The sequence below is a fragment of the Chiloscyllium plagiosum genome, unplaced genomic scaffold, assembly GCF_037043375.1.
Source record: "Chiloscyllium plagiosum isolate Xiang-an unplaced genomic scaffold, Cpla_swu_hap1 HiC_scaffold_32, whole genome shotgun sequence".
Lineage (NCBI taxonomy): Eukaryota > Metazoa > Chordata > Chondrichthyes > Orectolobiformes > Hemiscylliidae > Chiloscyllium > Chiloscyllium plagiosum.
Window position 1 is genome coordinate 30,882,518 of NW_028270170.1, and position 27,281 is coordinate 30,909,798.

Here is a 27,281-nt window from a genome sequence, read left to right on the forward strand (position 1 = left end):
CTTCTTATCCCATGTGAAGCCACTGCGCTTAGAGACATTGTTACCATGTAAATCACAATGGCATATTCCACATCGAGGTCCTGTAGAAAGATAATATCAATTTCTGTGCGTATAACAAGTTTGATTTGTAACACTTTAAAATGTCTGAAACATGCCTCTTGTTATAGCTTCCAGCTGTTTCTACAAGTTTCTGCAAAATCCACACTCAAGCACAGCGAACATTAGTGCTAAACAGATTCCTATAATCTAAGACAGAACACTGTAGGTTCATTACTCAGGATGATGAGCTGAATCACACTCAGTGCTCAAGCTGATATCACAACTTCATCTATGAAATGAACCATCTGAATTTTTTTTCAGAAATGCCTATTACAGATGCTAGGAGAGTGCTTTATCTGATAGAATGTTGACAAAGACGAGACAACTGAAAAGTTTGGTCGTACTGCCCTTTTGAATAACCCAGGCTAGTTGTTTCTTTCATCCTCCCTTACGTGTAACCTTGGGGACCTAAGGAAATCATCTTGGATGAAATCCAACAGTCAACATTAGTCATCCAAACCTCCTTTGCGCAAATAAGAAGGCAGCATTATAGCCTCTAAGTCCTTATCCATTCTGGTTACCAGAGTTTACAATGAACAAGTAAGAGGGAAAATGCAGATGGTGCAATTAGTGATGGCTTCATACACTACAATATTCATCCACAATTAAAATGGCATTCCTGAATCCAGGCAATTTATGTTGCCTGTAGCAATCGGCAGGGCTGTAGGTCACAGCCCTGTTAAGATGCTTTCCTGGCTTTAGCCTGGAGAGGTCACTCAATACTGGTTGCATGGTTTTCATAAAGATACGCAGATTCCTCTTTGCTACAACCATTAACATTATGTGATAAACGCAAGCAATTTTTCACATTTGACCCCTTCTCCAATAATACTGGATGATTGTGCTTTGTATGCACATTTGTTAAAAATTAATATATGCAACAAAAGTTGTCAGAGATTCATCACATTAGTAGCCATACGCGAATCATTTGATGTCTTACATTTCATGAATGCAGACAGATAACAATTACTTCTGTAAAAAAACTGATGAATGACCCATAATGATTAAACAAACACAAACAAGTGATGTCTGAGCCAAATTGTTGCTTTTGTTCATGCAAGAGAAACATGTGATGCAAAGCTACATGTTTGCCTTTGGAACAAGTCCAGAAGATAACTCACCCCACCCCCACCCCCATTAGAGTTTCAGTTGTTCAACAGAACTGCGTGCGTTAGATATAATTACAATTTGCTTACAGGAAACCTTCCAGTAGGTCCTTGCATTTGCTGAAACTCCAGATGCAGAAGCAAAGGTTTAATAAAATCATCAGGTTAACAGCCAAACATTTAAAGTGTTAAAAGCCTCTCATATTCAAACAAAGACTGTTTTTAAAAAAGGGGGCAAGAAATATGCAAAGTGGGAAAAGAAACGCAAAAGAGAACAAAAAGGAAAAAAAGAAAAGGACGGAGTGAACAAGCTCCAGCTAAGGACTCCCACTCTGCCGCCATCTTGGATGGGGAGGACTCTGCCGCCATCTTGGATGGGGAGGACTGAACATTCTGAGGGTACATTGATGGAATTTCATTGTAACCAGGTCATGCCATTTGTAAATAAAATCAGAAATTTTTGGACAATCTCAGCAGGTCTGGCAGCATCTGTGAAGAGAAAGCAGAGTTAATGTTTCAGGTCCAGTGACACTCATTTAGAATCCAATAAGAGCAGCACATTTCCTGAACTAATGCATGGACCTCCTGCCCCTCACACTCCAATTGACTTGGCTTGGCAACCTCTGATATCAACAGCTGGAATGATGTTGGAAGCTGCGTAATTACTTACTGTGCAGGACCCTGCCCAAAGACAGCTCCCTTTAGCTTGAAAGTGGACAACTTCTCTTTAAGACTTGGCTATTTGGTAGATGCACATGAAGTGTATTTGCTACATACACAGCTGGCATATGCTGCAGGTGTGAGACTGATGGCACACGATGCCATATAGCAATATGCCCACCCCTTTTACCGATAACTGTTGGCGAAGATGAGACACCCACTTCCGGTCTGTGCTACATGGCAAGGCAAACCACAAGCACTTTGATTCTTTAAGCTCCAGCAGAGGGGACAATGAACAAAAAGACAAGACAAAGCAGAGTTGCTGTGAACATCCAAGCTGATACAAAGTGAGAGAGCACTGAGAGAGCCAAAAGGATTCCCAAGATGATCCTATCTATGAGGTGGATGCTTGTTCCTGGGTAAAGTGTCCTGGTAGCAACATTCCAATGCAAAGTGTCCTGTGCAGTCCAAAACACAGCATTGATGTGCAGAAGCACCTTACAAGTGAATCAGAGGTGTGCCACTGTGATGTAGCAAGGCTGGAACGTGTTAATACCAAGATCTGAGCACAGGGACTGCCTGCAGTCACTACCCATGGAGTGTGCGCTGAGATGTTAGTGCCAGGCATCCAAGATAGACATCCAAAGAAGCTAGCAGCAAGCTGGACTCGTCAGTTGACATCTCTGACTTGCATGTGAGGAATTATCACTGCTGAGGTTCTATCCAGTCAGTGGTTGAATGTGAAACTATATATTAATGAAGAGAGATTAATGAATTATGATTAAAGCATGCTAATGCATGCAAGTAGGCAGTTTTGGGGCTCACTTGTGAGAATCTCACCCTCCTGTTCAATCCTTGGTTGGAAAATACAACTGCCCTCAACATCGAGCAGCTCCTCCCTGCCACACAATTTTTCCAACTCTCTCACCAATGTCCACATCGTTCACAGCTTGGGAAGATTTAGCTGCAATCTATAGTGTGTGTCTTAAAATGAGTAGCAACTTAAACTCTATGTAATGTTAATTGATGTTTCTTTGTAAGTCATGTATTCCTTACTTTACATATTTGTTGCTGGTAGAATTGTGATATTTGAAATAACCAAATTCAATAATTGAGGTTTCTTACAATGCCTTTCATACAGCATGCTGTTTCTAAGGATCTGTGCTCCCGCTAACATTCACTGGTTATAAATATGACTGAAGTTAGATTCTAAATTCTTGTATAACAGTTTGAAATTCCAATGATTAGTGATAGTTCATTCATATCGAATGCCAGCAGTATGAAGAGAAAGAGCTGCAGTAAAACTGAAAGCTGGAGAGAGTGCGTTCAAATCCAGAAACCGCAAAAGAAGAGGCACCAATAACCTGGGTTTGAATAAAAGCTCCCCAGATGAAAAGCTACTGTCCAAACACCCTATCTACAAGATGTCAATGCAAGCATTGCTGAGGCAAGGTTAATGGCTTCAGATAGTTGGATTCCGTTAATTTGCTATAATTGACAACACATCAATTTTTACACTCAGCACTGATGGTTTTATATATCACACTGTAATTTTACACTGTGCACTGAGTAATTGTGGTGGGTGATTTTAAGTGTAGTTGAAGATTAAAGTCAACTGTCCCTTTGTGCATTAAGTGATTTATTTTTATGACATAAAAGATAATTAAAGAAGACTGAGAATGACATCATGCAACACCATTACCTTGATTTAAACGGACATGTTCCTTAGTTTAAGAATGAATAGAGCACTTGTTACAATGGCTGTTATTAGACTTTGCCCCTAATGGTAAATTTGATTAGAAATAATTATTAGATGAAAGCATTTGCATTGTGCTTAAGTATGACTAAGTGCTCTTCTCATCTTATACTTGACAGTGAAATGTATCTCTTAAACTCCATGAATCTTGAAAGTGATGATGAGACACATCTGAGCTTCCAGTGAATTCATTCATTTCACCACAGGGTTTAAGTGACATTGCTTCATCTCAACTTGCAGCTTCTAACTTTACCAACTATTTCTTCTTTCCAAGTTGCAAAGTCCATTCTGCCCTTTATCAACTTGGGCAACAGCAAAGAAGTTGGCAAGATATGGCAGGATTGGGAAAATGCCATTTCCAACATTAAGAAAAGGATATCTGACTTTCCATCCAAGGTTTTAACAGTGAGACAAGAATCTCACTAGGTAGTGGTGAGAGGCCTATTTGTATGCGTTAACATCTCATTATTACCTCATCTCACTTCATTTGCTATTTTCTCAGGCCGTGGGGAGAGACTTGATGGTGAAAGTTCCTAATATAAAAGTCTGAACAGGTAGCTGCAATATGTCAGCATAGTCTTCGAATATCCATATTTGCCGCCATATATGTCAGGGCACACTCCATGGACAACACCCCTTTTTCCGCAGAGATTGGCAATGATAAAGTGCAAGTCTCACCATACCATCATGGCACATTTGTGATTCACTTTTAACATAGCTCACCACTTCAACATTGCATGTAGGGACCTATCTCATGCATCGGATCAGGGCACATCTCAGGTTTCTTAGCTCAATTGCTTAGTGCTCGCTCACTTTGCACTTACTTGAATGTTCACAGCATCCCTGTTGTACCTTGCCTTTAGCACAGACATGTAGCCAGGTTGCTCATCATGTTTAGCAGCCATGAACAGTCAATGGAGACTAGAGTGATTCAGGGGTCTAGTCCTTCAGCAGTGAGGATAAAGTGATGAGTTGTTCTGAGTGAGTGAGTAGGAAGTGTGGAGGACAGCAAGTGTTAGTGGATGAGGAGTGGGTGAGAGAGGGCCACTGAGGGAAGATACTGCATGTAATATTTAGAGGAACACGTAATGAGTCTCAGAGGGTGCAATGTCAGTGTTAGAGTGAGTGTGAGGTTGCAGAGAGAGGATGTGAGTGCAGAAGGTCATTAATCTTCTTGTAGCATTGTATGGGATGTTGGAAGACCCCGGCACTGCTGTCGAGAGTGCAATAGTGCAAGAGCAGCACCACGGGGACCTGCATATATAATGAGGTTTCTAGTGGAGCGTCACGTGAGATAACTGAATTGGACAACTCATGGAGTGAAACCTCCATGAAACTCCCCAAAGTTGACACTTAGCCAAATATTTATAAAATTCGGTCTTTGGTAAACATGGGCTGAATTTTCCCAGCCCATGAATAGCGGGCAATAATGAATTAGTTCAGAAAATGTGGTGTGAATAGAAAAATAGGATTTTCGACATTGAGAAATAAGATGTCTGATTTTGTGACCTGATTTTGAATGGTGAGATGAGATCCTTATCAGTGAGTGACAAGAGGCCAATTTATTTGCACGTACCTAATCTTTCCTTTATTATATGCAGTTTGTACTCTTTCATGAATCAGAGAGAAACTCGACAGCAATAATTCTGACAGGAAAGTCAGAGCGGGCACTTGGCGACTCCAGATTGCCCCTTGCTCCTCTGGGCTTCCATGTTGAACAGTAGTTCACAATATCTCAGGATACATTCTGTGGACAGAAACCACTCACACCTTCATCCACATAGAGATAGCATCAGGCAGGTACCACCTCACCAAATCCTCATGGCACATCTCTGATCTACTTATCATTCTCCATACCTTTCCTTTTAGTGCAGACACAAAACCAGAGAAGTTTGTTATTCTTGTCAGCTGTGATCAGTTAAGGGGTGGACATGTTGCTGTATGGTAATATGACACCATGTGACAGCAGCTAATCCAGCAAACACACTGCATACACTTTAGCCATGTCTCAAAGTCTAAGGGGAGTAGTCCTTGGTCAAGCCAAGATGGACTGTTGTTGGTTAAGATGTTCCACCACTGTCAAAAGCACCACCTCATCATAATCCAGTGTTCACTCTGATCACTTAAGTGCCCAGTCACTCATTAGTTGGGTCTGTCCTTCCAAATTGGTCATGAGGGTGAGCCACAGTCAGTCTCGGGAGCCCATTCATAGGAAATGAAAAACAGGTTCATTACATTAAGGAAGCTGAGGAAGGCATTTGTGGGAATCAGAGGCGGCATGCTGAGATGCAGAAGGGACAATAACTGGGAACGACAAAAATTCAACATATAAGGGTGGAGGATAATATTACATTGAAGGACATGGGTTACCATGTCACTGGCAGTCACATCCACTTTGACTTTATTGGTAGGACAGTGCAGCACGAGAAGCTGGGCTCAGGGGATTGATTAGATTCCCTACAGTGTGAAACAGGCCCTTCGGCCCAACAGGTCCACACCAACGCTCTGAAGAGTAACCCACTCAGGCCTATTCTCCTACTCATGCGCCTATCACTATGGGCAATTTAGCCTGGCCAATTCATCGAATCTGCGCATTTTTGGATTGTGGGACAAAACCCACACAGACACACGGAGAGTGTGCAAACTCCATACTGACAGTTACCCAAGCCAGGAATCAAACCCAGATCCTTGGCATTGTAAGGCAGCAGTGCTAACAACTGAGCTACTTTGCTGCCTCAGATAAAATTAGGAAACAGGGATGTAAATAAAGTAATAGGGTGGGAACATGTGGAAGCTCAGTGCTGATGGGATTGACAGGGAATGTAAAAAGGAAAGAAACTGTAAGGTTCTGGGGGTCCTTGACTATTAAGCTGAGCCTGTGACTCACTCTGACAAGTGCAATCTGCCCATAGTCATCTCAATCACAAATGCACAATGGCAATGTGATTACACCAGGAATTTCTTCACTGTCTGAGCACAAGGTCTCTGCTAATGAGAGATCAAAGGTCCTTCAGGAGAGAATGCAGTAATAAGGCACTTACATTGTATACGTTGAAGATATTTCTAACCGTTGTACCTTATAGGTGAAATGCTGATTTGTCCAAATGTGTAGAATACAAATCCTGGTCACAAACAATCTTGACCATGTCATTGGTCATTACAGATTGATCACAGTCATCTCTGTGAGGTAAAAGTATTCACAGGTGACCTTATACGTCTCAACTGCAAACCACAATTTATCAAGGCAATTGGCTGCACAAGGGCTTAGAACTGATTTCCTCTCATCTTGAACTGTACCTATTCACCAGCATGTTCTTATAAGCAATGCTGTCTTTCTTGACAGTTGTGGAATTGGGGGTAGGGGAATCATTTGTCAATAATTCTACTGCATCGGCAAACTCCTGCATTAGCATGGAGTTTGTTGCATTCATTAGACTAAGGTGCATAGGTCCCGATGGAGTGAGGTAGGTGGAGTGGAAGTTACTGTGCCTCTTTGCCCTGTTCGTGGCTTTCCATGACCTTCTTGTTGGAGCCCTCCATATTCCACTGTATGGAGGACTCTGCCAAATAGTCATTAGTGAGTGATGAGAATACTGACTGCTCACTTCACTCTGTTTCTGATATTCCTCAAATATGCTCATTGGAACTGTGACTAATGAATCCAGCTACAACAGGGGTTAACATTGCTGTGGCTGCAGTGAAGTAAAGGCACAGAGAAATAGAGGAGGAACAAATACAGAAGCAATTGCAAGACCAGCAGCAACCCCCAGCAGCTGCTGAACAGCTAGCACATGAAGAGATTGCAGTTGAAGTTCCTCCCAGAAGATGGGGGAGGTACATGGGAACTAGAATCTCTTACCCTTAATGCCATTTCCTCCCGATGAGAGAAACACATTGCCAGCACAGATTGAGGATGTACCGGGATTCCTTGATTAAACTGTGGCAACTGCTGGAGGGGGACTTGGAAACTGATGAGCTGAGTGGATATTTATCCCAGTGGCCATCAAGGTGATCACTGCACTAAGTTTCTAAGCAATCGGCTGCATCCGCAAATCCACTGAGCCATGTGGACTCTCAATCTTTAAGTCCTAAATATATCAAGGCTGTGACAGCTCACACCATTTCATCTCATTTTGTTGTGTTGAGGTCGGTGCTGTAGCCCAGGCAATAGATATAATTGGGCTCTCCTAAGTACAGGACACTATAGACCGTGCACACATCATGCTGAAAGTGCTTTGTCACAAAGTGGCTAATTTCAACAACGAAGGCTTCCATTCCATAAATGTACCAGTCATCTGTGATCATCAGGTTGACTTGTTAATAAACCTGTGTCATGTAGCCTGGGAACTGTCACAATGTCTGTATTCTTGAAAACTCTCATTCTCTTGTTTTGTATCAAGGGTTTGCTGCCTTACAAAGACAGTTACTGAGAGATAATTTGAAGTTCCTTGGATGCTGCCTGAACTTCTGTGCTCTTCCAGCACCACTAATCCAGAATCTGGTTTCCAGCATCTGCAGTCATTGTTTTTACCTTACTGAGAGATAATGGCTACCCACTGTAAGCACAGCTGATGTCTCTATTTCGTAAATCCTTGACAGAGGCTGAGGATAGATACAATGCAATCTATTCTTCAACCAAGAATCAGTCCATGTCCAGCAAGGCCTAAAGAATATTAAAGTTTGGGCTGAAAAGTGGCCAAGTAACATTCGCACTACACAAGTGCTAGACAATGATTATCTCCAAGAACCCAACTATCACCTCCTGACATTTTTTTTATATAGAATCTCTACAGTGTGGAAACAGGCCCTTCAGCCCAACAAGTCAACACTAATCTTCCAAAGAGTAACCCACCAGACCCATTCCCCTCCCTTATATTTACCCCTGACTAATGCACCTAACCTACACATCCCTGAACACTATGGGCAATTCACCTAACCTGCACGTCTTTGGACTGTGGGAGGAAACCGGAGCACCAGGAGGAAACTTGCACAGACACGGGGACAACGTGTAAATTGTACACAGACAGTCGGCCTAAGCTAGAATCGAACCCAGGTCCCGTGATAGCAGTGCTAACCACTGAGCTACTGTGCCACCATAATGGCATCACCATTCAATGGCATCACCATCATTGAATCTTCTACTGTCAATATCCATGGGGTTACCATTAACCAGAAAATGAACTGGAGCTGCAATATAAATACAATAGCCACAACAACAGGTTAGAGGTTAGGAATCCTGCAGCAAGTAATCTCTTCTCTCCAAGTCTGTCCCCCATCTACAAAGTACATATCAGGAGTCTGATGGAATACTGCCCACTTGTCTGGATGGGTGCAACTCCAACAACACTCAAGAAGCTTGACATCATCCAAGACAAAGCAGTTCACTTGATTGACAGCAGATCCACAAGCATCCACGCCCCTCCACCAATGATGCTCAGTAGCAGCAGTGTGTAGCAATTACAAGATGCACAACAGAAATTCATTAAAGAACCTTAGCTGGCTCCTTCCAAACTCATGGCCACTTCCATCTAAAAGGACAAGGACAGCAGATACTTGGGAACACCATCATTTGAAAGTTTCCCACCAAGCCACACACCAACCTGTCTTGGAATTATATCACCTTTCCTTCAGTGTAGCTGTGTCAACATCCTGGAATTCTCTCATTCTAATAACATTGTGGGTCTACCTATAGCACATGGACTGTAGCAATTCACAAAGGTAGTTTCGTGTCATAGAGAGGTAAAGCATTGAAACAGACCCTTCGGTCCAACCCAGATATCCCAACCCAATCTAGTCATACTGCTAGCACCTGGCCTATATCCCTCCAAACCCTTCCTATTCATATATCCACCCAGATGTCTTTTAAATGTTGCAATTGTACCAGCCTCCATCACTTCCTCTGGCAGCACGTAACATGCTCTGCATGAAAAGGTTGCTCCTTAGATCTCTTTCATATCTTTCCCCTCTCACCCTAAACCTGTGCCCTCTAGTTCTGGACTCCCCCACGTCAGGGAAAAGACTTTGTCTATTTACCCTATCCATGCCCCTCATGATTTGATAAACCTCCAGAAGGTCACCCCTCAGCCTCCGATGCTCCAGGGAAAACAGCCCCAGACTGTTCAGCCTCTCCCTATAGCTCAAATCCTCCAACCCTGGCAACATCTTTATAAATCTTTTCTGAACCCTTTCAAGTTTCACAACATCTTTCCAATAGGAAGGAGACCAGAATTGCACGCAATATTCCAACAGTGGCCTCACCAATGTCCTGTACAACCGCAACATGACCTCCCAACTCCTGTACTCAATACTCTGACCAATAAAGGAAAGCATACCAAACGCCTTCTTCACTATCCTATCTACCTGCAACCCCACTTTCAAGGAGCTATGAGCCTGCACTCCAAGGTCTCTTTGTTCAGCACACTCCCTAGGACCTTACCATTAAGTGTATAAGTCCTGCTAAGATTTGCTTTCCCAAAATGCAGCACCTCGCATTTATCTGAATTAAACTCCATCTGCCACTTCTCAGCCCATTGGCCCATTTGATCAAGATCCTATTGTAATCTGAGGTAACCTTCTTCGCTGTCCACTACACATTCAATTTAGATGTCATCTGCAAACTTACTAACTATACCTCTTATGCTCATATACAAATCATTTATACAAACAATGAAAAGTAGTGGACCCATCATTAATCCTTGTGTTACTCCACTGGTCACATGCCTCCAGTCTGAAAAAATAACCCTCCACCACCACCCTCTGTCTTCTACCTTTGAGCCAGTTCTGTATCCAAATGGCTAGTTCTCCCTGTATTCCATGAGATCAAACCTTGCTAAACATGGGGAACCTTGTTGAACGCCTTACTGAAGTCCATAGAGATTGCATCTCACCAACATTTTCACAAGAGATGAGCAATGGTCCAGCAAGCAATACCCACCTCCCATTAATTATTATACTATTTTCATTGAAAAGTCACACATGATATAATTGCAACAGATTGTGAACTCAACAGTCCCCATTCACCCATTCCAGATTAGTTAGGGTGACACGGATTGGTTGGGATTAGAGTCTAGGTTAGAGTGGTGCTGAAAAAGCACAGCAGGTCAGGCAGCATCCGAGGAGCAGGAAAATCGACGTTTTGGGCAAAAGCCCTTCATCAGGATGGGTGGTATGAAGATTGCAGTTGTCCCTTTAATATGCTGCCTATTTCTGACCTGCCTACATATACCCACAAGGAAGTAAAGCCTTGACATTTTTTCAGTGGCGCGGTTTCTTGTTGGATGGCAAGTTATTTTCTACACCATATTAAAATATCGCCTATTGTAGCTATATTATCTTGCCCCATTTGTACAGGCAGTTACCAGCGGAAATTGCAGGAGAGATAGAGAATGGCTGGTTCCTCTCTAATGCACTTCTAATGTGCTAAAGATGACTGGTTCTCAAATTAAAGTTTAATGGCTTTGCTCCAGAAAATGCACATGTGGCAAAATTAGGTCCAACAACAAGCTTCTGCAGCAAGCATTATCTGTCCTAATGCAAATGGGATAACACAAGAGCACAGATGCAAATAGGCTATTACAGCAACTGGGAGGGGTTGAAAACCTTCTTTCATGAAAAATGAAGAATGCTTCTTCTGTACTATTAACATCCTGTTGAAAAAATGCCCTCCAAGAAATTGAACATTCCAAAGTCACATATTCCATTAGCAAGTCTTTACAGAGTTCAGGAACAGTCCCATAAAGGAAATTTTGAAGCTGCAGGTGAAAATGAAATCCTAAGAGTTTATATTTTATGCCTTTCCTTGCCAAAATCCTTATGCAGCTTAAGAATCTGCTGTTGCCCAAGTTCACTCATAATTAAATGCAGAGTTGCGCTTATAATGAGGAAACTGGATTTAGGTGTGTTGCTATGTAATCTAAGAAACCAGATGGTTTTTAAGTTCCTGCCTTTAATCTTTGAATGAATGATTGCTGGTTTGCCTGCTGAATGGTTTTACATTTGCCCCAGTTTGGATCAAGATAAACTTAATTTGTTACCCTCAAAGCTACCCTCAAACTCTTGAGTAAATGTGTTAACTCTTTCTTGCCAGATCCCATGTCATGCACCGGACACATTAATTACAAATTACACTTTAAAGTTGAGTATACAAACACACCATAATAGGCAATCACAAGAGAAATAAGAATTTCTTTAATGAGTCACAAAGGTACCCTTTCGAGACAAAGGGTCCTTGGGAAACTTGAACGAGTAAAGGATCATGTTATTTGTTTGTATTTCAAAAGCCCATCTGCTGAAACTCAATCCCCATTTTCTAGTCATTCATAACATACTCCTAAGGTCACGTAACTTCCAGTGCTGGAAAAGGGATGAAGTGGGTGGTTTACTTCTCAGGTAGTGCAGACATGATGGGCAGACTGGTCTTATTCTCTGCCATAAACGTTTCTATATTTTCTAAATATTCCAAATATCTGAGGACTGGTAATGCGTAGAATAGTGGGCAGAGACAAGAGAATAGCAGTCTCCCCAAAGTAGAGAAGACCACATTGGGAGCAACGGACTCAGTAGATGGCGTGTGTGGAAGCACAGGTGAATCTCTACATTGAGGAGACAGGACGCATACTTGCGGAACATTTCAGAGAACATCGCTGGGGCACACAAACTAAACAACCCCACCTCCCTGTAGCCAAACACTTTAACTCTCCCTCCCACTCTGCCAAGGAATGCAAGTCCTTGGCCTCCTCCACTGCCAAACTCTAACCACTTGACGCCTGGAGGAAGAACGCCTCATCTTCTGCCTTGGGACCCTCAATGTCGATTTCACCAGTTTCCTCATGTCCCCTCCTCCCTCCTTATCCCAGATCCAACCTTCTAAATCATCTCTGTCCTCTAAAACCATCGTACATGTCCATCTTCCTTCCCACCCATCCGCTCCACCCCTCCCGACCTATTACCATTACCCCCACCTCCATCTCCCCATCACATTCTCAGCTACCTTCCCCCCAGCCTCATCCCCCTCCTATTTATCTCTCAGCCCCCTTGGGCCATCCCTCATTCTTGATGAAGGGCTTATCCTCGAAACGTCAATTTTCCTGCTCTGGCTGTGCTTTTCCAGCACCACACTCTTCGACTTTAATCTCCAACATCTGTAGACCTCACTTTCTCCTGATATGCTCCTTGCCCCATTTTCCTGCTTTCTCCCAATAACCCTTCAACCCATTGCCAATTAAAAATCTGTTCAACTCCTCCTGAAATGTACTCATTGTCTCAACATCCACCACACTTGGGGTGGCAAAATTCCACAGATTCACAACTCTTTGGGAGACGTAGTTTCTCCTCAACTTTGTTTTAAATTTGCTACCCCTTATCCTAAGATGACAGCCTCTCATTCTAGCATGGCCCGCAAGAGGAAGATAGTGAGGGTTCCACCTTGTCAGGTGTTCCATATATAAAGAACGTGCCAAAAGAACTGTGGATACTCTAAATCAGAGACAAAAATAAAAAATTGCTGGAAAGACTCTACAGGTCTAGCAGCATCTGTGGAGACAAATTAGAGTTAAAGTTTTGGGTTGAGTGATCATTCCTCGGAATGATTGAAGGAAGGGCCTATTGGCAGGAATGGAGGAATGTGACCCCACCTGTCTGACCCTGGTGAATTCACCACTTTCATTTGTTTCATTGAACTCCAATCTTTGGCCTAAACAGCACAGCATTACTACCAATAGCCAGTGTTTAAAATCAACTAGGCAAAAGTGAGGACTGCAGATGCTAGAGATCAGAGTCAAGACGAGAGTGGTGCTGGAAAAGCACAGCATGTCAGGCAGCATTGGAGGAGCAGGAAAATTGCCCTGATGAAGGGTTCCTGCCCGAAATATTGATTTTCCTGGTCCTCGGATGCTGCCTGACGCGCTGTGCTTTTCCAGCACCACTCTAATCTTGACCACCCCCCTCTCAAAGGTCAGCAAAGCGGCCTTTGTGTGGTGCTGCAGGAGATGGGGCAGATACAAAACAAGTATTTTGCATCAGTGTTTACTGTGGAGAAGGACATGGAAAATATAGAATGTAGAGAAATAGCTGGTGACATGTTGAAAAATGTCCATATTACAGAGAAGGAAGTGCTCGACGTCTTGAAACACATAAAAGTGGATAAAACCCCGGACCTGATCAGATGTACTCGAGAGCTCTGTGGGAAGCTAGGAAAGTGATTGTTGGGCCCCTTGCTGAGATATTTGTATCAGTGATAGTCACAGGTGAGGTGCTGAAAGACTGGAGGCTGGCTAATACAGTACCACTAATTAAGAAAGGTGGTAAGGACAAGCCAGGAAGCTATAGACCAGTGAGCCTGACATTGGTGGTGGGCAAGTTGTTGGAGGGAATCCTGAGGGACAGGATTTACATGTATTTGGAAAGGTAACGACTCATTAGAGATAGTCAACATGGCTTTGTGCAAGGGAAATCATGTCTCACAAACTTGTTTGAGTTTTTGAAGAAGCAACAAAAAGAATTGATGAGGGCAGAGTGATGGACGTTATCTGTATGGACTTCAGTAAGGCATTCGACAAGGTTCCCCATGAGAGATGGATTAGCAAGGTTAGATCTCATGGAATACAGGGAGAACTAGCCATTTGGATACAGAATTGGCTCAAAGGTAGAAGACAGAGGGTGGTAGTGGAAGGTTGTTTTTCAGACTGGAGGCCTGTGACCAGTGGAGTGCCACAAAGATTGGTGCTAGGTCCACTACTTTTTGTCGTTTACATAAATGATTTGCATATGAGCATAAGAGGTACAGTTAGTAAGTTTGCAGATGACACCAAAGTTGGAGGTGGGACAGTGAAGAGGGTTACCTCAGATTACAATGGGATCTTGATCAGATGGGCCAATGGGTAAATGTGAGGTGCTGCATTTTGGGAAAGCCAATCAGGGCAGGACTTATACACTTAATGTTAAGGTCCTGCGGAGTGTTGCTGAACAAACAGACCTTGGAGTGCAAGTTCATAGCTCCTTGAAAGTAGAGTCAATAGAATAGTGAAGAAGGCATTTGATATGCTACCCTTTATTGGTCAGAGTATTGAGTGCAGGAGTTGGGAGGTCATGTTGCGGCTGTACAGGACATTGGTTAGACCACTTTTGAAATATTGCGTGCAATTCTGGTCTCCTTCCTATCGGTTTCCTCCGGGTGCTCCGGTTTCCTCCCACAGTCCAAAGACGTGCAGGTCAGGTGAATTAGCTATGCTAAATCGCCCGTAGTGTTAGGTAAGGGGTAAATGTAGGGGTATGGGTGGGTTGCGCTTCGGCGGGGCGGTGTGGACTTGTTGGGCCGAAGGGCCTGTTTCCACACTGTAAGTAATCTAATCTAATCTAAAAAAGATTTATAAGGATGTTGCCAGGGTTGGAGGATTTGAGCAATAGGGAGAGGCTGAATAGGCTGACACTGTTTTCTCTGGAGCATCGGAGGCTGAGGGGTAACCTTATGAGGTTTATAAAATCATGGGGGTATGGATAGGGTAAATAGACAAAATCTTTTCCCTGGGGTTGGGGAATCCAGAACTAAAGGTCATAGGTTTACGGTGAGAGGAGAAAGATATAAAAGAGACCTAAGAGGCAATCTTTTCATGCTGAGTGTGGCGGTGTGTATGGAATGAGCTGCCAGAGGAAGTGGTGGAGGCTGGTACAATTGCAACATTTTAAAGGCATCTGGATGGGTAAATGAATAGGAAGGGTTTGGAGGGATATGGCCGGGTGCTGGCAGGTGGGACTAGATTGGGTTGAGATATCTGGTCGGCATGGATGGGTTGGACTGAAGGGTCTCTTTCCATGCTGTACATCTCTATGACTCTATGACTCTAAGTGGTGGATAAGGACACAATTACGACGCATAAAAGACACTTGGAAAAGGACATGAATAGGAAAGGTTTGGAGGATATGCATAGTGGGAACAGTTGATTGGGATTATATTCAGCATGGACTGGTTGGACCGAAAGGTCTGTGTGACTCTGTGATTCTATGACTCAACAGTTGATAAAAGGACTGACTCTTACAAACCTTGGACAGACCTTTCCATTCCCTTGGTGAAAGTGAGCAATTGTGAGAAAGTTGGGAAATTATCGCAAAAATGAAAAGGTCAAGGACTGAATCTTCCCAACAGCTTCTTAAATGTCAGTTTAGGGACGTTTCTCTCTGTGAGCACCAGCTCATTCTCCAAAGCAATACTCTACTATTTAGCTATTAAGAAAGCCCCATGTATGGACAGATTCTCTCCTCTACTCTCTCGCACTCAGCAACAGCAGCAGAAATGTTTGCCGCTGCAGGGACCTTGCAGGTTTCTTGTCACAAATGCTATATTGAAAGCTCAGCTATTCAGCAGGTCAATCACAGCCAGCCAGGAATAGCCCAGGAATAGAGAAAGAGGGAAGGAAGCAAAACAGCAAAGCTTCTGAAAGCACGAGTGACAGGTTAACACTTTTTTTGTAAAAAAGAATATCATATTAATAAATATATTGGCACTTTACATCATCATCACACTCTGATTGACAGTCACTATATCATGCTTATGTCCAAGGTCCTTAGCACAGATCTCTAAGATGTGGCCCAGTTGATTACAAAGGACATGTACGTTAATGGAATATATCTCTTTTCTGTGGATGAAGTTAGCTGCATTATGCATGCACAGCAAAGAGTACTCTGCATAAGGGCAAAGCCAGCTGCAATGGAAAAATGTACCACGACATGAAGGAATTAGATGAAATGGTATGATTGCTCCCAAATTGCATCTGTAACAACCACGATACATTTTGGTGACCCATATGGGCCCCCAGTTGTTCCATGGAAGCAGCCAGCTGCTTAAACAATTATCACATCTGTCATCTTGAGCACATTGGGATAGGATGTCTACATACCCCTTCAGCTCACAAGTCCTACTCTAGCAGATGACACCATTCTATGACAGTGTCCTGAGATATCCTCAGTCTGCAGTAGTCATGCATCTTGTTCATCTGGAGGAAATGGCATTGAGATGCTGGGCCTCCTGTAGCTCCTCCACATCCTGAGGGGACCTTCAGTTGCAACCTCTTCATGTGGAGGCTGGTTGACACCCAGTGAAGGTTGGTGCTGGTCCTCCATTTGCTGGTCCATTTGTTCCTTTGCGCATAACAATGATGACCCTGCTGTGGCTGGGTCCATTGGCATAGAGGCATAGAGCCACCAGTCCATGCTGAACAGTTCCACTGAACTTGTGTGGGGAATATCATAAATACAATAGTTTACCATCATCCTTAAGAGAGTGGGACACAGAAATGTCCAACAGGGGGAGCCACTTTGTTGACCTTTGACTAAGGGACCTTTTTCCAATGTATGCAGCGCAAGCCAAGCTGCAGAAATATAGTGGGAGATTGTAAGGGCTGTTTAATAATTGGAACTTCCCCATCCCATCTTCCCACAATGTCCAAGAAATGCAGCACTGCATATAAAATCACACTGGCAAAGGCTTAGGAGACCAGCCCTTGGGCAACCTATGAAACCTTGGATAGTCTTAGTGAATTGTCCTTGTAATTTTAATGTTGCCCGTGATTAATTCTGCTTCACAGAGATGACTACGATGAATCTGTACCAATCAATGATATCGGCAAGGCTGTTGGGTCAGAATTAGTATACCACACATTGGTCACTGCATGGCAACTTTCAGTTTACTTAAAGGATACTATGATAATTAATGTATTTAAACTGTGCTGTGTATATGCCTGATTAATGCAATTTATTAATTATTCATCACAGAATGTGGATGTCACTGTCTAGATCAACATTTATTGCCCATCCCTAATTGCCCAGAGGAAGGTTAAGAATCAACCACATTATGCTGTGAGTCCATCAAACCATAGACCAGAAGACCGTAGGAGCAGAAATTAGGCCATTCAACCCATCGAGTCGGCTCTGCCATTCAATCATGGCTGATACGTTTCTCAAACCCAGTCTCCCACATCCTCTTTCCCAGATAACAATCTGAATCTCCTAACATGGAGCCTGGAAGGTCTTATTCAGAGTTTGCGGCCTAGATTAAGTGTTTATGAAATCTCTTTGTTTCTCTCCTGCTCTGAAACACCAGCCCCACTCCCCCCTCCCTCCTTTGTTCATTCAACTCTGTCTTATCAGAATGTTCCTATATGCTTCATGTACACCAAATTCTCTATCTTTCATCCATGCAAGCCAGCAAGGGCAAACCACTAGCCTCACCATTACATTGTGGCTGCTTCCAGACCACTCCAACCATTCTGGATATCATTTTAGAGCTCAGCAACACCTATTATCTCCCTGCTTCAGCCAGGCTACTTTGCGCACAAGAACATACACAGGCATGTTATGTAACTGCGCATGATACATCTTATGACACTTAGCTTTATTTCTCAACTCCCCTCACTCTGTGTTTTTATAAGTTGACAGCCGATGTAGCCGACACTGCTTTTAGCGTAAAATGGCAGCTTGTCACAGTGGACAACACTGAATAGTCACGAGGGCAGACATGTTACTTTGCAGCATTGTGATACAACAATCTCACACAAACAGCATGTGCCAGCAGTTTATGTGGCAAATCCACTGCAAATACTTCAACCAAATGGCCATGTGAAAGTCAAATGAGATCAGTCCCTGAGGAGAGAGAATGGTCAGTCAGTGGGTGACCTCATAGGCAGTCAAGTTTCTTGGCTGATTCCATTCCAGGGATTTGGCCACAATCAAACCTGTCAGCCCTGGGGGTTAGAGTACATCAGTTGGAGTATTGAGGAGATGACAGAAAGCGGGATTGGCCAACTTCTCCTGCTTTAACATAGAACCATACAGCACATTTTGTGACAAAAGGAGGGATTGAGTCTGATGGAAGTGGTTAGAAAAGCCATTATTGGTGATCCATGGGCAGGAGAGGTGTCCCCAGAGAGTGAGTAGGAAGTGCAGGACAGTGAGGGTTAGTATTTCGGGAGTGTGAGGTAGGAAAGAGCTGTTCACTGGATGTTATGAATCTAATAATGAGGGTGGTTTCCCATGAGCTTTAGTGAGTGGCATGCGCTGTGGCACAGATAGAATGAGAAGTGGCTCTGTATGTGTGAATAAAGAGAAAGCTAAAATGGCAATTAGCCTTACAGACCGCAGATGGTTATTAACCTTCTTACTGCACTGCTGTACATTGTGTTTCACAGAGGACACTGCATTGACCTAGTATAGGACATTGGTGAGACCTCTCCTGGAATACTGTGTCCAGTTCTGGTCGCCCTGTTACCGGAAGGATATGAAGCTAAAAGATTTATCAGGATGTTGCTGAGTGTGGAAATTTTGAGCTACAAAGAAAGGCTGGATAAGCTGGGACATTTTTCACTGGAACGTCGAAGGTTGAGAGGCGAACTTATAGAAGTTTATAAACTAATGAGGGTACAGATAGAGCTATTGATAGTTATCTTTTCCTGAGGATGGGGGATTTCAAGACTAAAGGGCACATTTTTAAGGTGAGAGGAGATAGACTTAAAAAAGACATGAGTGAAAATGTTTTACACAGATAGTGGTTTGTATGTGGAATGAACTTCCAGAGGAAGTGGTGAGTGTAGATACAGTTATAATACTTAAAAGACATTTAGGTAAGTACATAAATAGGAAAGGTTTAGCAGGATATGGGCCAGGAGCAGGGAGGTGGGACAAATTTAGTTTGGGACTATGTTCGGCATGGATTGGTTGAACCGAAGGGTCTGTTTCCATGCTGTATGACTGTATGACTTTATTATCTTTGACATGAAAGTGCCAGTGTTGGACTGTGGTGGACAAAGTCAGAAGTCACATGACACAAGGTTATAACCCAACAGGTTTATGTGAAATCTCAAGCTTTCGGAGCATTGCTCCTTCATCAGGTAAAGTCAGCACTCTGAAAGTTTGCAATTTCAAATAATTCTGTTGCATTATAACCTGGTGTCATGTGATTTCTGACTCTATTATCTTCGGCCAGGCTGGCTGAATAGAGTAGCATGGCTTCCTTCACAGGTCAGCAGGAAACACTCCTCAAACATTCCAGAAGATTCCCCCGGCCTCTGCAACTACTTGGATTCCATTAGCCATGCGGCTGATGCAGCTGCCACCCCCCCGCTGATTGATGCTGTCACTTCCACCCCCATCATGGCCACTCCCACAGCCACTTCCGCTCCTCACATCTTGCTGATGCCACACGCTCACTGACTTCCGCCACCCCTACTGCTGTGCCTGCCACCACTTCCACCCCCACCAATGCCACTCACCTTCATTCTGCTGACACGACCCCCACAGACCTCAGTGTCACTATCCTCACCCCCCAGAACCCCGAGGGGAACACTATCCCTGCTCATGACTACACCCCCATTCCCCCACCATCACACCCACTCCAGGTACCAGCACCGACCCCACTCCCAGCTCCACACCCACACCAGATCCCAGCTCCCAGCCCTGCTGAGTTTTCACCATCCCCCCAGACCTTCCCCTCACTGAGGACGAACGATCAGCCCTCAGCAAAGGACTCACCTTCATCCCCCTCTGTCCACGCATCAATGAATTTAATACACGCCATGACGTCGAACACTTCTTCCACCGCCTCCGCCTCCGTGCTTACTTTTACAATCAGGACTCCCGCCCACCTTCCGAGGACCCCTTCGCCCACCTCCAACACACTGCATCCACCTGGACACTCCGCGCTGGCCTATTACCTGCCCTCGATCTCTTCATTTCCAACTGCCGCCGGGACATTAACCACCTCAACCTGTCTACCCCCCTCCCCCATTCCAACCTCTCACCCTCACTACGCGAAGCCCTCCAATTCCTCTGCTCCAATCCCAACATCACCATCAAGCCAGCGGATAAAGGGGGCGCTGTGGTAGTCTGGCGCACTGACCTCTACATCGCTGAAGCCAAACGCCAACTTGAGGACACCTCTTCCTACTGCCCCCTCGACCATGACCCCACCCCCCATCACCAAACCATCATGTCCCAGACCATACAGAACCTCATCACCTCAGGAGATCTCCCACCCACAGCTTCCAACCTCATAGTCCGGGAACCCCGCACTGCCCGGTTCTACCTCCTTCCCAAGATCCACAAGCCTGACGACCCTGGCCGACCCATTGTCTCAGCATGCTCCTGCCCCACTGAACTCATCTCTACCTAACTCAACACTGTCCTATCCCCCCAGTCCAGGAACTCCCCACATACGTTCGAGACACTACCCACGCCCTCCACCTCCTCCAAGATTTCCGTTTCCCCGGCCCCCAACGCCTCATCTTCACCATGGATATCCAATCCCTCTACACCTCCATCCGCCATGACCAGGGCCTCCAAGCCCTCCGTTTTTCCTCTCCAGACATCTCCAACAGTACCCTTCCACCGACACTCTCATTCGTTTGGCCGAACTGGTCCTCACCCTTAACAATTTCCCTTTTGAATCCTCCCACTTCCTCCAGACCAAAGGGGTAGCCATGGGCACACGTATGGGCCCCAGCTATGCCTGTCTCTTTGTTGGCTATGTAGAACAGTTGATCTTCTGTAATTACACCGGCACCACTCCCCACCTCTTCCTCCATTACATTGATGACTGCATTGGCACCACCTCGTGCTCCCGCGAGGAGGTTGAGCAATTTATCAACTTCACCAACACATTCCACCCTGACCTTAAATTTACCTGGACCATCTCCGACACCTCCCTCCCCTTCCTGGACCTCTCCATCTCCATTAATGACGACCAACTTGACACTGACATCTTTTACAAACCCACCGACTCCCACAGCTACCTGGATTACACCTCTTCCCACTCTATCTCTTGCAAAAATGCCATCCCATATTCCCAATTCCTCTGCCTCCGCCGTATCTGCTCCGAGGAGGACCAGTTCCACCACAGAACACACCAGATGGCCTCCTTCTTTAGAGACCGCAATTTCCCTTCCCGCGTGGTTAAAGATGCCCTCCAACGCATCTCGTCCACATCCCGCACTCCGCCCTCAGACCCCACCCCTCCATCTGTAACAAGGACAGAACGCCCCTGGTGCTCACCTTCCACTCTACCAACCTTCGCATAAATCAAATCATCCACCAACATTTCCGCCACCTCCAAAAAGACCCCACCAGCAAGGATATATTTCCCTCCCCACTCCTTTCCGCCTTTCGCAAAGACCGTTCCCTGCATGACTACCAGGTCAGGTCCACACCCCCCTACAACTCACCCTCCCATCCTGGCACCTTCCCCTGCCACCGCAGGAACTGTAAAACCTGCGTCCACACCTCCTCACTCACCGCTATCCAAGGCCCTAAAGGAGCCTTCCACATCCATCAAAGTTTTACCTGCACATCCACTAATATCATTTATTGTATCCGTTGCTCCCGATGCGGTCTCCTCTACATTGGGGAGACTGGGCGCCTCCTAGCAGAGCGCTTTAGGGAACATCTCCGGGACACCCGCACCAATCAACCACAGCGTCCCGTGGCCCAACATTTCAACTCCCCCTCCCCTCTCCACCCTCTCCTCCCTGACCTATCACCTTCATCCCCTCCCCCACTCACCTATTGTACTCTATGCTACTTTCTCCCCACCCCCACGCTCCTCTAGCTTATCTCTCCACGCTTCAGGCTCTCTGCCTTTATTCTTGATGAAGGCTTTTGCCCGAAACGTCGATTTTGCTGCTCCTTGGATGTTGCCTGAACTGCTGTGCTCTTCCAGCACCACTAATCCAGGAAAAAACAATGCTCCTCTTTCCACTATCTCATCCACTGGTACTTCCAGGTCCCTTCGTACAAACCGAAGATGTAACTTGCCTGTGTGGTCAATTTTCCTTCAGGATAATGGTGCAGGATCACAGTCCAGAGGACAGTTCTTGGCTGGCAGCGTCTGACATGCTTTTGGAGCTAATGTCTAAATGTGGCTCCAACATACGACCCAGCAAAGACAAGCACTTTAGCCTCCCTACTGAACAGTTTGATCTGCCAAAGGGGTTGCTTAATGAATGTGCTGGGGAGTGGATGATTACATGAGGAAGGTCAACATGGGTCATTGGCAGCTGTTGGACTCAAACAGCCCAGGCCCAATGAATCTCACTTCAGCACGCACTTCGCCCAAACAAAAGGAGAAAATTCAGTCCACGTTTTCTGATGCAGATCAGGTCAAAAACGGAATTAGCAGGAGAATTTTAAGATGCTGCATATAGTCAATTTCTGCTCAACACAATCTCACCTGTAAAGAAGGTGCATGAAAATGTTGATGTGGAGGTTCCAGTGTTGGACTGGGGTGGACAAGGTCAGAAGTCAGATGATACTTGAGTCACAGTCAAACATTGATTTATTGGTTTATTTGAAATCACAAACTTTCAGACCCCCTCAAATAAACCTGTTGGACTGTAACCTGGCGTCATCTGACTTCTGACCATGAAAGTGTTGTGCTCTCAGCTACTAAGGGCTATATTAATAATGGTTATCTATTAAACATCTACAATTTGGAATTGTGATGGAAGATTTGCAGGGAAGTCTGACAACTGATTTGAGGTCAGGCAGCAAGATTAACATTAATAGCGGGGCTCAACACCTGCTGGCTGAAGGATGAGTCAGGTCTCTTACAAAACTTAAGAGACAGCTCGCACAGGGAATGTAATCAGGAAAACAGCACCTTTGATGTCCTGAGAATATCACAAATTCTCAGCCAGTGAATTACTTATTTGAAAGTTAGATTTTGTGGTTGAGCAGGTAAATGAGGCTGTCAATTTGAGCACAAAAGCAGGATGAACAATCACAGTTTGTACTGATTGTGTTTACTCAGAGTTGAAAGTTGGCCATGAAACCAAAGGAACATCCTGTTTCTCACAAAATGTATTTTTTCATAGCTTTTACTTTTAGACAGAAGTGAGTTGAGAGGAGCTGCCCTTGTCATCAAGGCTGCATTTTACCAAGTGTGGCATCCAGGAGTTCAATCAATCTAGAGTTTTGGGGTGGCTCAGTGGTTAGCACTGCTGTTGCTTCACAGTGTCAGGGACCTGGGTTCAATTCCACCCCTGGGTCACTGTCTGTGTGGTGTTTGCATGTTTTCTCCATATCCGTGTGGCTTTCCTTCAGGTGTTCCACTCTCTTCCCACAGTCCAAAAACGTGCAGGTAAAGTGGATTGCCAAATTGCCCATAGTGTGCGGGTTAGGTGGATTAGCCATTGGAAATGTGGAGTTACAGGGATAGAGTAGGGGGATGGGTCTGGTCGGATGGTATTTGGAGGGTTCGTGTGGTCTTAATGGGTTGAATGGCCTGCTTCCACAGTGTAAGGAAGCTATGATTCGAGAGTCAATGGGAATCAGGTGGAGAATCTTTCACTGGCTGCAGTCATACATCGCAGAATGGTTGCGGATGCTGGAGGTCAGTCATGTCAGCTATTGGAATTACTCAGTGTCATGTCCTAGATCCAACCATCTTTGACTGCTTGCTCAATAATCTTCTGTCTATCCTAAGGTCAGAAGTGGGGATGCACGTTGGTAATTGCACAATGTTCAGCACCATTTGCAACTCCACTGATAATGAAATAGTTCATGTTCATATTAATAAGATTTGTGAAGTCCATTTAGGGCTGGCAAATGGCAAGTAATATTTGTGCCACACAAATGCCAGGCACTGAGCATCTTCACCACCCCCTCAGATCCAATGGCATTAACATTGCTGACTTTTAGCATCCTGATGGTTACCATTGTTCAGAAACCCATTTGAACTAGCCATATAAATTCAGTGGCTACAAGATCATGTCAGAGATAAACAATTGTGCAGTGAGTAGCTCACCTCCTGACTCCCCAAAGCTTATTCACCATTTGAAGGGCACAAGTTAGGAGTGTGATGGAATATTGCCCATTTGCCTGGATGAGTGCAGCTCCAACAACATTCAAGAAGCTTGACTCCAACCAGAACAAGTAGCCCACTTCATCAACACCATATTCACAAACATTCACTTCCTCCACCACGGATGCACAATAACAGCATTGCGTACCACTAGAAAATGCATAGTAAAAATTCCCCAAGATACATAGCACTTTTCAAACCTACAAATCATACTTTGGAGATGCTGGTGTTGGACTGGGGTGAACAAAGTTAAAAATCACACAACACCAGGCTATAGTCCAACAGGTTTAATTGGAAGCTCCGAAAGCTAGTGTGCTTCCAATTAAACCTGTTGGACTATAACCTGGTGTTGTGTGATTTTTAACTTTACAAATCGTACCATTTCAAAACACAGGACAAGGGAAGCTGGTATATAGGAATACCATCATTAAGTCAAGCTTCTTGTGTATTGTTAGAGCTGCACTCATCTAAGCAACTGTGAAATATTCTAACACACTCCTGCAAATTCTCCTCCAAAACATTCACCATCCTGACTTGGAAAGATATCACTGTTCCTTCACTATCACTGGATGAAAATCCTGGCATTCCCTCCCACTGCAGATCAACCTACTGCAGTGATTCTGGAAGACAGCTCACCAGTGCCTACTCAACAGATACACAATAAATGCTGGCCCAGCCAGGGAAGCCCACATCCTATGAATGATTTCAAAAGATCCATTACAAATAAATTAAATTCTTTTTTCTCTGGTGCAAAACTTAGCTGGGGTGGTAAATGGAAAGAAACAATTTGCCTTCCACAATTTCAAGGTATACTAAAATACATCCCAGTCTATTATATTTTCTTTTAGTTTTAGACACTATCGTACTGTCGGAAGTGTGACAGCCAATTTGTACACTGCAAGCTCATACAACAACAATGTGATCGTGACCAAATTTTTTGTGCTCCGCTGCTTTTTTTCAAAATAGTGACTCAATAACTTCTGAATCCACCAAAATGCCAGGTAGAGTTTGATTTAACATCTCCACCAAAAATACTTTCGGTAATGCACTGCACTGTCAAATCTCCAGAATGATATTTGAGCGTGTGACATTCTGACTTGGAGTTACGACTGAACCTTGAAGACTGCAATAGATCAGAAACAACCACAGAACAGTGAACACCAAAGGATTAACATCTGAAGCTGGAGGGAGAAAGCTATTACTCAGAACCTGGCTAGCTTTACGTTTCATACTTTGGCCAAGAGTAGAAAGTTTAATCATTCACAGTCGGCTACTGGGAATTCGCAGCACAAATCTCTGACTATAATTTTAACGTTTAGTTGCCAGCAGATCAAACAAAAATCATGGGCACGTTTATTTCATTATTATTGAAGTTACAAACATTTGTGATTTTTTTTATTGTATTGGTAAATTTACAATATGTGCTCCTGTGGTGATGTAACAAAAAGCAAATTCCATTGAAAAGTGCTTAAAGCTATTCTTAAAAAATATACACCGTATTAGAGAGCATTGAAAAATAGCTGTTATCATTGTACAAAATAAGTTATAATTCATTGCCTAAAAAGATCAGTCAACGGACTGCGATGGGTCATAACAATTTTAATGTACACTTTTATGAAATGGATAGCAGATTGCAAGAGTATTATAGTGAATATGTATAATCTCTTGAGTTGGCATTTGTAAAACCAAACACTATAAGTGAATGTTTATCTATCTGGATAATGGCCATATGGACTCTCATACCTGGGAGAAAGTGAGGACTGCAGATGCTGGAGACCAGAGTCAAGAATGTGACGCTGGAAAAGCACAGCAGACTTGGCAGCATCCGAGGACCAGGAGAATCAATGCATCAGGCAAAAGCCCTTCCTGGTGAAATGCTGACTCTTCTGCTCCTTGGACGCTGCCTGGTCCGCTGTGCTTTTCCAGCACCGTACTCGCGACTCTCATACATCTCCAGTTAAACAGGTAAAAGCTTCAAAACAGGCCGAGCATTGTAATTGCCTCATAATATTTACATCACATAAGCACCAGGCAATGTTAACAGCTGAGTACCTAACTATATCCACTTGGCATTCCCTTATGAATGCCGAATCTCTTAACATCAAAGGCCTTCGGGATCACCATTGACCAAAAACATAACTACAATAACTGTACTGACTACAGTGGATAGGAGAAAAGAACCAAGGTTGGACTATTATTTAAATGGAGAAAGGAAGCTGCAGATTTGGGAGTTCTCATGCATGAATCACAAAAGAATGAACACCCATGTTCTGAGTAATTGGGAAGGCAATGGGAATGGACAGAAACTGTAGGGAGGTTTTGTTATAACCACACAAAGCACTAATCAGACCACAGCTGAAATACTGTGAACAGTTTTGGGCTCCTCATCAAAGGAAAGATTTACTAGCAGTGGAGACAGTCGAGAGAGGTCCACTAGGCTAATACCATGTATAAAGAAACTGTCTTATGAAAAGAGATGGAGGAAATTGGGCATGCACTCATTGTAAGACAGCAGAAGGAGAGGTAATTTTATTGAAATATACAAGATTCTTAGAAGAGTTCACAGAGTAGATGCAGGAACGGTTGTTTCCCTGCTGTGGGAGAGTCCAGGATTGAAGGGTATTTAAAATAAAGAGAAATTTCTCCTCTCACAAGGGAGTGAATGAATGGAATTCCTTACCATTCAGGGCTGTTAATGCTGGGCTGTTAAGTATATTTAAAGCTGAGATAGATATTCAAGGGAATCAAGGGTTATTGGGAACAGGCAGGAAAATGGAGTTGAGGATTATTAGGTCAGCCATGAGTGAATGACAGATCACAC

General features: G+C 44.1%; 1 protein-coding gene across 1 annotated transcript in view; it reads right to left on the reverse strand.

The window, feature by feature from the left end:
- Positions 1-1,357: 1,357 nt before the first annotated feature.
- The window catches only part of LOC148141789 (uncharacterized), a 38,241-nt gene continuing 12,317 nt past the window's right edge, over positions 1,358-27,281 (reverse strand). The window contains exon 5 of the mRNA XM_087977640.1: positions 1,358-1,694. Coding sequence (XP_087833766.1) covers positions 1,656-1,694 — 39 coding nt within the window. The 3' untranslated portion in view covers positions 1,358-1,655. The remainder of the gene's footprint in view (positions 1,695-27,281) is intronic.